General features: G+C 50.8%; 1 protein-coding gene across 2 annotated transcripts; it reads left to right on the top strand.

Annotated features, from left to right (window-relative positions):
• Nucleotides 1–1,658: 1,658 nt before the first annotated feature.
• Nucleotides 1,659–9,328, top strand: RBP4 (retinol binding protein 4). Of its 2 annotated transcripts, none has more exons than XM_059662872.1 (6): nt 1,659–1,808; nt 1,951–2,078; nt 2,179–2,315; nt 2,477–2,583; nt 7,315–7,527; nt 9,029–9,328. In XM_059662872.1, exons 2-6 carry the CDS (start codon nt 1,968–1,970, stop codon nt 9,064–9,066), a joined length of 606 nt encoding a protein of 201 aa, XP_059518855.1. In that variant the 5' UTR covers nt 1,659–1,808; nt 1,951–1,967; the 3' UTR covers nt 9,067–9,328. The 2 variants fall into 2 exon arrangements, with proteins under 2 accessions (XP_059518855.1, XP_059518856.1); XM_059662873.1 differs by having other exon boundaries at nt 1,766–1,787.
• The last annotated feature ends 1,630 nt before the right edge of the window (nt 9,329–10,958 follow it).

The following is a 10,958-nucleotide window of genomic DNA, read 5'->3' as shown; positions in this document are numbered from 1 at the left end:
GTTAATACATGCAAGGAATTCAAATAAGCATGAAAATTCCAAAGGCAGTGAGGGAACAGTGGGTATATATGATATTTTGGACAAAGGAAAAAGGTTGAGGGTTAAGCGGGGCGGGGGGGGGGGGGTGGTGGTTAGGGGTCTAAGATTTCAAAAGTGAGAATGGGCAATTTATAGGGAGTTAAAGAAGAGGGAACACAGGTGATCTGAAAATCCCCCGAAGCAACTAGGAAACAGTGGGATACAGGGAGTATCTGGCTAGCAGGCCCCTGCCTGACGCACTCCTACTTGCCACGCTTAATTCACATTAGGCTAAGGCGACAGACATCCGAGGTCCTAAGGTTCCCTTCCTGAAGCAGGTGTTTCTCTCTCAGTCTCTTGGGCATGAAAGGAGGAGAGTCAAAGGTTCTTTTCTGAGTCTTTGTCTCTTAGTAACCAGTTAAAGGCCAGTATTCCAAAAGGCAACTTCCGGTGGCAAAACTTTAGTCTCCTTCAACAGGAAGGTGATGAAAAACCCAGGTGCCTTCTCAGGGCGCTCAACAGGAACCCCAATGCTTTCCCCCGCGGGACCATCAACCCCTTATTTCTATGTCTGGCAGCCAACCTTCTCTTCCCCAGCCCTCTCTTAGTTTGTGTCAGCAACATGGTACAGATTCATCTCAGTTCTTTCCAATTTGGGTCATGGAGACACAACTGGCATTGTATGGAGGGAATGTTACAAAAGGGTATTTCTTAGATCACTAATTCTCATTCCGCCAAAAGCCAAATCTTCGGGCTACTTTGATTATGTTAGAGGAACTGGTTAAGTCTGAAGGGAAAGAGAAAAATAAGGTGGGTAAATTGTGCCATCGCGCAGACAAAAATAGCATTATGTGTCACACCGTTGTAACTTTATTGACCATGAGACGTTTGTCATAGAGTTTACCTCCTCCCTCTTGTCCACCACTCAGACAACTGTTTTAGCTGTTTTGAAAACAAAACGAAGTCCTACTACGGCTCTGAAATCGTATCATACACAATTGGTAGGTGTGTTTCAAAGTGGCTTGAGCAAAACGCCACAAAGTAGGCGACCACCGAGGTTGCTAAAATATTTCCTGTCCTGACCAGGGTTGCGTTTCTGGAGAATATTTAACAGGGAGGGTTTTAATGCTTCTAAAGATGTTGAAACGAAAGAACAAATATTGACCCACAGAGCACCACAACTCTCCTGAAAGGGAGTAAAATACATCCTTTATAAAATGAAAAACGACTTGGCCGAAATATTCCCCAACCCCTTCACAATTGGCCCTAAGAGGGCGGAGGGGCCAAGTTGGCCGAGCCAGGCGCGGGCACTGACGCACCAGGCGGCATCATCGTAGGGCCTCTCGCGCTGGGAGGCCACGGTTTTCCCGCCAGGCGGACCTGGGCCCCCGCCAGAGCCACTGGGCCGCGAGGCCACCCCAGGCCGCCGCTGCAGGCCGCTGGCACGAGTGCGAGGTGAGGAGGCCAGGCCTGTTCCCGCGGCTCGTCGCCGCTGCAGAGTTTGGGCTCCGTCGAGGCCACCCTGCGCGGCGGCTCCGCCAACCCGGGCCGCGCTGGAGGTGAGGCTCGGGCCAACGGGACCCTCCCTGCGTGCGGCGCCTGTGAGTCAGGGCGCGTTGTGCAAGTGCTGGCCCGCCGGCCCGCGCCTCCCCCTCCCCCTCGGCGCGGTTGCGACAGCGCGACCCCCTCCCCCCGGTGCTATAAAGTGGCCGGTGGCCCCGCGGCGCGCTCGCTTCCCTGGCTCCCTGCGCGCCCGGACTCCCGGTCAGGTCTGCGCGCGTCTCCCGGTGGTGAGCGGCGCCCGGGCGGGGACCGGCGGGGACGGCACGATGGGGAGGGCGCGGCGGGCCGGCGCGGGCCGGTGGGGGGGCGGGTCAGGGGGGCGGTGGGCTCCGCGGTCCAGCGCTCACCGACGGCGCGCGTTTCCCGCAGGGCGATTCCTGGGCGCGATGGAGTGGGTGTGGGCACTTGTGCTGCTGGCTGCGCTGGGCAGCGCTCGGGCGGAGCGCGACTGCCGGGTGAGCAGCTTCCGAGTCAAGGAGAACTTCGACAAGGCTCGGGTAGGTACCGGCCCGGGGGCCCCGGTGCCCGCGTCCCCCCAGCCCCGGGGCCAGCCTCACCGTGCGCGCATCGCCAAACCCGCTCTCCTTTCCTTTGCAGTTCGCCGGGACCTGGTATGCCATGGCCAAGAAGGACCCCGAGGGCCTCTTTCTGCAGGACAACATCATCGCCGAGTTCTCCGTGGACGAGAACGGCCAGATGAGCGCCACCGCCAAGGGCCGAGTCCGTCTGTTGAAGTCAGTGGGCTCTGGGCGGCAGAGCTCTCTGCGCCCCGGGGTCCCCCGGGCTGGGCGCCAAACCCTGACAGGGAGGGAAGGGAGCACCCGGGTGGTGGGATGGAGGATGGAGGGAGGAAGCCTTTGCCCGGCCTGGCTCAGGATCCCCTTGGCCTTTGCAGCAACTGGGACGTGTGCGCAGACATGGTGGGCACCTTCACAGACACGGAGGACCCTGCCAAGTTCAAGATGAAGTACTGGGGTGTAGCGTCCTTTCTCCAGAGAGGAAGTGAGTAATCAGCTCAGTGGGACTGCCTTGTGGGGTAGGAGGGCCACAACCGGGCCAAATCTCTGGGTTTCTTTTCCAGTGGCGCCCTTGGGAAAAACGTGGTCTCTAAGTGGCAGGAACCCTGGGCACCGCCTGAGGTTAGGGGCATGAGATTGGCCCACCTCCTCCCCTGCCCCCAGCTCATAAAACCTGGCCCAAGCTCAAAGGACCTTTGGGCTTGTGAGGCCCCCTCCTGCCATTTTCCTGTCCAGCCACTATTCCAGGGTGTGTAGCCTTCTCCAAGTTTACCACCCAGCCCACATCACCGCTCAACCTGGCTTTGCATTTCCTCTATCTCTTTGGGTTGAATCCCTGGGATAGCAGAGGCTGGTAGACCCCCATCCAAGGATGTAGGGAGCATGGTGCATAGGGTTGGCCCACTGCCCGCCCTCTGCCCTGTCTCATGATGCAGAGATTCTGAGCCAGGCACAGTGCTCTTGGTGGCAATGCCCTCTTCCCTTTCTCCCAAGCACCAAAACTCAGATGTGGGGAGGGAGAGTATTGAGGACTCTCAGAAGAGCATCCTAAAACTTGGCCTGATCATGAGAACACAACATCTGTAGGCTCTTTCCACTCCGCCCCTGCCGCCACCACCCATTTCTCCTAAATTTCAAACCTGTAATCTACTTGGTACTTAGGGAATTGTGCAAGCCGGGCGGGGGGGCGGTCATGGGATCTTAGAGATAGTTAACCCTACAAAGGTTTCAATAAACAGATGAATAAACCGAGGCCAAGAGAATGAAGTGCTTTGCTCACGGTCATACAAGTTTGTGAGAGTCAGTGTCAGAGCCGGGGGTTCCAGCTCCTGGGCCAGGATTAGGTGGCCCTGAGCAGCAGGGACTCCTTATTTACAGACCAGCTTTTACAAAGCATCGGTCTCTCCTGTGGGGTAGGCCACAGGGGGCTGTTCGGGGGGGGGGGGGGCGGGGGGGGGGGAACTCTCTTAGCTGGTCGTCCAGGGCAGAAGCATTCTTTACGTGGCCCATCACTCTACACACGGCACATACACCTTGACTTCCTCTAAAGTTGTATGTTAGATGAAAGCGCATGTTTTATCTAATGTAGCTTCAGCTCTGATTTACACTGTACAGATGGCATTGTTATCTTACAAGGGGTAAAAAGCTCTTATCCTTAGAAGTAATCATAATTATTACAAACAATGAAGCAAAACTTTCAAAAGTGAATCACATAGCATGAAATATGTACTTTTCTGATGATGCGTTACAAAAGTCAATACCAGGGGTACAAGATTACTTTCTAAAAAGCATAAACACATAATTCTCAGTGGCATTTTCAGGTGCACTCTTTGAAGGACTAGGATCCTATTGGTACTGCATTTGGGCAGGGTAGAGAAGACCCCATGAGCAAGAGGGTTTTTGCCTCTTGCCTCCTCCTCCCCCTTGAGAACTAACCAGATTAGTTCTGCCCTTACCTCTTGTAGATTGCGGTTCTATCTATGATTTCATTTAGAGAAAAAGTATTGAAATCTTGAAAGTGATTGCTATGATATTGAGATAACTATGGAAGGTGTAAGGATAAATTCCTTCTCAGGGATGTTTCAGGAAAGAAGCTGTGCAGTGTAGTGGTTAAGCGCGCAGTTAAAGTTAGATTGCCCGAGTTCAAATCCTACTTTGTGGGACCTTAGATATGTTCCTTATCTTCTCTGTGCCTCGGTTTCCTCACCTGTACAAGGAGGTGATCATAGCACCTGCCTCATGGAGTTGTGTTATGGGGAGGCCATGAGTTAACTGTGCAGAAAGCACTTAGCACAGTGCCTCAGACATGCGTTCTCTCTCCGTGTATATTATTACTGCTTAGCTCTCCCCAGTCATGAAATAATAGCTTGATAGTCTGGGTCTGGGATGATAGGATCCACAAAGAGCATCGGATTCAAGACTCTCATTTTCCAATGAACAAATTAGAGAAAGCCCATTTTTTTTTTCCCCGTTAACACCCAGTTTTATTAAGATTTAAACATCCAAACATTTTACAGGGGACGGAGGCCTACTCAGAAACGAGGCCTCCTGCGTTTCCAGCGTAAAGGCGCACACACACACCCACTACGCGCACAGTCCAGGCAGCAGGAGTCTCTATTTTTACTAAAAGAATCAGGCATTGAGATCTCCGAGTTAGAGAGGTGGCTAGCCTAGGGCCACACAGCTAATCACTCGGGTCCCCAGGCCTCAGACTCCTCTTTGACAAGGCCTGCTGGGTTTTTCAGGTGATTAGTCAGAACTAGCGTCACGCCACCGTCCGGCTGGCCCACCTGGAAGGTTAGACCTGAGAACTGCAGGGACCTTCTCATCACTTTAGGAGATTGCAAGACACAGACGTAGGGAGCTGGAGGGACACATTCTAGGCCCACCACAGGAAGCCAGAGTTGGCTCCCTCTAACTGAGTGGGGTTTTTGTTTTGGATTTTGGACTGGTAATCAAAACCTCTGAACCCATCTGTAGACACAGAGGCCTCCGTATGGCCGCTGTCTCTACTCTCCCTGGCTCTGCTGTGTGCGGATAGCTGCCATCCAGAAATGTCTGGGGCGTCTGGCTCTTCAGAGGGACCCACCCGAGCAGCTGGCAGTGAAGAGGTGGGAGATGTGAGCTCACTCTTTCTAGGATGGCTCCGACAGTTCATCTCTTGTTTTAGGAGGGAGAGTCGAGTAAAGATTGTTAGAGTTTAAATTCTTCATCTCTGCACTAGTTAGCCAAAAAAGAGCCTGGACATAATAACACCTAGCCAGCTTAGGCCTTTTATAAAAGTCAAGAAGGTAGCCAATTTTCCTAAAGCTGAGCTTTGAAATTTACTTAGTTCCTATGTTAGAATTCTGGCAACAACTCTGGGAAAAAATTAAGCTGCAGATTTGCTGAGCTAATAGCTGCCTGGATCATGAGTCCGGGTCATATTTCAAAGCACAGTACTTTTGTGTCTGAGGGGTAGGCTGCTGGGCTGCCTGTGACTGAGAGACACAGTGAGGCCCATAACCAGGGAAGAAATGATTTCATTCGGAGAGAAGGCGGACTCTGCCCAGAGCCTGTGAGTGGAGCTGGTGGTTAGGGTGGGGCCCAGCAGGCGGCCCCTTGGCTTCTGTTCCTGGCCCACCTGCTGAATAACTTCAAGGCCACCCCTGAGCAGTCATGTGTCTGCGCACCCCCACCTGGCCCCTGACACTCTCTCCGTGGTTAAGCCTGGGAGGTGCAGGGGTGGCTCTTTCTTCCTGGGGGACCTGGAGTGAGCTGAAGCGGGGCCTCCACCACATCCTGCTCTGCAGGCCTCCTGCAGGGCCTGGGCTGGGGCTGAACTCCTACTGGCTGGCATTCTCTGAGCCAAAAGGCACAGCCGGAGGTGACGTAGGGCAGTGTTAACCATCTCCCTCACAGCCTCTAATGCTGGGGAATCCAAGACCACTGCAGCCTCCAGTGCGGAGCACGACACAGGGCAGAGATGATCACTTGTTTCATGACCCACATGAGATAGAGATGCAAAGCCTTTTTGTTTCTTGTTTCCTCTGCCCCTAATTTACTTGTTGCCTGGAGACAACGTGGCATAGAGTTTATGCAAGTGGGCCCCAGAGTCCGATGGAAACCCAGTTCTGCCCTGCTCTTTGGGATCCTGGGTGAATTATTTAGTTTCTCCGTGCCTCACTTTCCTCATCTATAAAATGGGGGTGATAGTGTGCGCTTTTTGGTTCATGTAAAAAGTAACTGGGGGCGAAAGGGAAAGTGTCTACACAATGACTGACATGGCTAAGTGCTCAGAAAGCCCTATTCATGGTTATATGTCAATGAGAATGTTAAATTAAGTAGAGATGTGGCACTTTTTTTTTTTAACCATATATAAGGTATTTGGATAAACCTGAGTATTGTTTCTCCATGGCAGATCCTTGACATACATCCTTATTTCCCATCCTGCCTTTGTTGGCATTGGCATTTCCCCCACCTTCATGTACACTTATTTGTGGCTTATATCCCGGTCTTAGGAATAAATATCTAAATTTTTCATTGACTTAACTCTCCCTCTGTCAGAGGAGTTCTGACAAGTACAAGCTCTAAAAAGAATACTTGATGATAGATGGTAGGCATCATGTGCCCTTCCCCCACCCACCCACCCCCAAAGCAAAGACTATTCCTTTGCCTGCTAGGAAAAATGGGCAGGGTTACTAGACAGGAATTAGGATGGAGCCAGAAAAGCCATGAACCAGGCCATCAGAGTGGCCTCCTCCCGTGATTGAGAGGCAGGAGGGCAGCATGGTTACTGAAATGACTGGGAGCTAGCTGATAGAGACCATCTCAAGAGATATATCCAGATGTTGAGATAACATAAGTTGGTGGCCATCAGACATCAGCCCTAAGGCATAGCTGTTGGGGGATTGATGGAGAAGACACAGGAGGAAGATCTATTCCATGGTTTTGATGGGCCCACATGCTCAGTTGTTCTTTAAAAAGATGCTGTCACATTTGTCATCAGGGGGAGAGGTAATCATTGAAGTGAATGAGGATCCCCCAAATCAAACTTTTTACCTGTAAACTAGAACAACATCCCCAGACTTATAAAAGCTGTCGGAATTCTCTGGGGTCTCCTGCTCCTAACACAATGAAACCAGTTTCAGGAAGCCGCTGGCGTCTCAGTTTGGGGAGTTTCCCTGCGGGCTGAGCGGGCTGAGCGCGAGGCCTTGGCTCTGTTTCTGGCTTGCAGATGATGACCACTGGATCATCGACACGGACTACGACACCTACGCCGTGCAGTACTCCTGCCGCCTCCTGAACTTCGACGGCACCTGTGCTGACAGCTACTCCTTCGTGTTTGCCCGCAACCCCTATGGCCTGCCTCCGGAAGTGCAGAAGGTCGTGAGGCGGAGGCAGGAGGAGCTGTGCCTGGGCAGGCAGTATAGGCTGATTATGCACAATGGTGAGTGGGCTGGTGGGCAGGGGCCCGGGCAGCAGCCAGCTCTCCCTGAGGGGTCGGTGGGCAGGGAGTTTGTGCCCACCTGCCGGTGGGATGTGTTTCATCTGCCTGCACGAGAAAACAGGGAGCCTTAGAAGCCCCTGGGAGCCCAAGTCTTGGCTCTTCTCGATCAGATGTTTCAGTGGCCTCATCATGGGGCTGATGCGGAAGGAGTGGACAAACGCCTTTTTTCAAAAACCTGGCACTTTCACTTAAGTGAAACTGCAGGGGACTCTTCCTTTTTTTCTGCCAATTTAGCCCAGTCGGTAAGTCACAGGATTTTGCCCCTGGATACTCTGCCCAAAACCCATTTTGACTGAATTAATATTATTTGGGGATTCAGTGGCCCCAGTGAAGAGTTGGGCTGCAAATGTGGCCATTGGTGTAAAAACTTAGAGACATTATCACAGCAAGTTCAAAATGATTTCAACAAATGCTCTTTCTCTACCGTGATACCAAATTGACCAGCTGATCTTCCTCACTTATGTTTTTGGATATTTCCTGGAATGACAATTGGGTCTTTATATAGATTCTATCGTCATCTGATATTGATCTGAAAACCAGGAACATTCTAGAAGAAAGAGTGCTGTCTACTTGAATTGACACTCACTCCCATGGAAAACTATGGCAATGTTAAAATGTAGGGAAAAGAGAACAAAACTGAACTTTTCGGTTGGTCTTCTAACTAGCTGAGCAAAACTACACCAAAACAATATGAACCCAGACCAAAAACATGAATCAGTAAGATTTTGATATTTCACCCTGGGGTGGTCTAGGCAAGGATTTCAGCATGGGCAGGCTCCAGGCCAAACCCTTTGCCTATATCTCATCTATCTGATGAGAAAATAGAGGCTAAGAAAGATTACAAAAGTTTCCCAAGATCTGTATAGTAAGTAGCTGAGTTGTATGCAAACCAAAATGTTGTGTTTTTGTTTTGTTTTGGCACTGAAGCCCCTTGTGGCACCACCTGGTGATACATGGCACAGAACATGGGGAACTTTCTATAAAATTATTAGTGGGATGGCTGCGATCAGGCACACTTTCTTTTTTTTTTTTTGGTAATTATTTTTTAATTTTTTATTTTATTTTATTTTTTTATTTTTTATTTTTTTTTTATTGCTTAAAGTATTACAAAGGGTATTACATATGTGTCCTACCCCCCCCCACCCCCCTCCCCTTGACAATCCCCTGCAGGCACACTTTCTGAAAAGGAGGATGCACCCTCCCCCCAACCCTTTGAAATGCAGTGAGGCAAATTTAAGACAAATAAAAAGAACAGTATTTCATACAGCAGATCCCATTGCCCCAGATAAATTCAAAGGCTTGCAGAAAAAGCCTTGAAGGTGATTATGAATTACAGCCCCATCCTGCTGTAACCTTACAAGAATGGGTCCAGAATTTGTAATCTACCTTACACACTGGGTCCATCTTTCTGTCGCTGATGACTTTGTTTTCTATATTTCAGGTTACTGTGATGGCAAATCAGAAAGAAACCTTTTGTAGCAACATCAAGGAGGTCAAGTTTCGTTTGAAAACTTCCCATTTTCGCTCAGCCTTCAACTCTATTTATCGTAGTTTAGTCTGGCCCTCTCTCCTCCCCTCTTCCTCAGGAAACATAAAACCTTCAGGACACATAAAAATACATGTGGGAACAAGTGAATCCATTTGCAGTCAGATGTATGTTTTTTTCTGGGGTTTTCTAGGGAATCGTTTGAGGCTTAGGATTCCAGACTTTGAATTATTAAAACGCAGTCTCCTGTTTCCTGTGATGTGGGTGCTCATTTGTGTCCACGTGTTGTCGAAGTGAGAAGTCCTGCAGATGGTTGGGCAGGATGCGCTTCTATACCCCTGGAGGTGTTCTTGCCTCCCTGGTTCTTTATGATCTTGGCCTGTTCTGGTGCCTGATCTCCATTAGTGACAGTGGCTTCTCCCAACTTCCTGCAAAGGGTGTTCTCCATTAACCCAGGAAGGCCCTAGCTGCCAGCCTGACCAAGGCACCGAGGCTAAAACAGCAGGTGAGTGAGTGTGGGCCAGGTCAGGCCCATGAGCCCAAAGCCCCGGGCAGCCCAGGGCCAGGGAAGGGGCAGCATGGCTGGCTCACCTGGGTGTGTGTGAGAGGCATGGGTCTGGGTCAGCTCTGGCAAACATCCCAGCCGCCCACTGTTTCTAGCACTTAATTCACTTCTTATTTCAGATGCGGCCAAAATGTTGAGGAGAGGAGGCCTTGGGCTTCCCTGAGGGAATTAGAACATGGGGCCCTCGGAAGCCAGGTCTGGGGGAAGCTCCCAGTGCTCCCTACCTGGACTTGGAGCAGCAGGAAAGAGCATGGTGGGTGGCGGTGAGCACCAGGACCCCACACCATCAGCAGTACTTGTGAACATCACTGTTCAATTGCTGCAAAGCCATTTGCCCCAGTTTCCCAGGAACTCCCAGGAGGCTTTGGTGCCAGAGTCTTTAAGTCAAAGTCCAGTTCTGACATAGTAGCTGTGTGATTTGAGCTGATTACATGGCTTTTTTGAGCCTCACTTTTCTCTTGTGAAACACGGGGAAACAGTATCTGCCTGATGGGATGCAGTGAGGATTCAATTAGAGCACGTAGGAGCTGTGCAAACACTGGCCAGGCACGGCTGACAGCTATGAAATGTGTCAGGTGGGGAAGGACACCTCTTTCCCCTGTGTGCAGAGATCTCTGCCTGGGTGCTGGCATATCAAGGACCCATGGGAGGCTCCTGGGTCCCCCACCCCAGTGTGCTTGTCCTCCCACCAAGGAAGGAGGAAACAGGTGACCATGTATGGGAAAGGCCTACCTGTCATGACACAGAGCAGCAGATCGTCAGAGCCAGGCCCTTCAGCCTCAGTTTGACAACCCAGAGACCCATAAGATAGCCACACATCACTTCAAAATAGTTTTAATTCATCAAGTCTATTAACTAAAGATGAACAGAAAATCCCTGTCCTCTTGTCCTCGAGCACCATAAGACCTACTTCAGAAGAAGCTATTCAAGAAACTCCACAAGCAATGGAACTACTGCTGCTGGTGTACTTGACAACAAAGCCGTGTTGAGCACCTACTATGTACCAGGCCCCAAGCTACTGCGCATTCCAAGCATGGGCCCAACTTCCATGTGATGGCATGTCCCATGGTTCTGTTTGGCTCTGGTTTCTTCTTTCTCTTCTCTCCCAGGAATAATTCCTAAAAGCTTAGGCCTGTAAACACGATCTGATGACTCGCCCCATTGCATCTTCAGGCCCACACTCCACAACCTGGCATCCAACGACCTACTCTCCATTTGGATCTCACTGGATTTCACACTTACACAAGCCTCAAATAAAATCCTTGGCTCTCCCACCCCCCAGGCTTCCCCCCTTGTTGTTGGTTGGCCCACTATCCAACC

Source organism: Myotis daubentonii, chromosome 13, assembly GCF_963259705.1.
Source record: "Myotis daubentonii chromosome 13, mMyoDau2.1, whole genome shotgun sequence".
In the NCBI taxonomy this organism is placed as follows: domain Eukaryota; kingdom Metazoa; phylum Chordata; class Mammalia; order Chiroptera; family Vespertilionidae; genus Myotis; species Myotis daubentonii.
This window is presented reverse-complemented; position numbering and strand designations above follow the sequence as displayed.

Bases quoted from the DNA above. Each gene is read 5' to 3' on its own strand.
- RBP4 (XM_059662872.1), top strand. From the start codon at position 1,968: ATGGAGTGGGTGTGGGCACTTGTGCTGCTGGCTGCGCTGGGCAGCGCT. The intron at 2,079-2,178 runs GTAGGTACCGGC...TTTCCTTTGCAG, and splicing joins AGAACTTCGACAAGGCTCGG to TTCGCCGGGACCTGGTATGC. The intron at 2,584-7,314 runs GTGAGTAATCAG...TCTGGCTTGCAG, and splicing joins GTCCTTTCTCCAGAGAGGAA to ATGATGACCACTGGATCATC.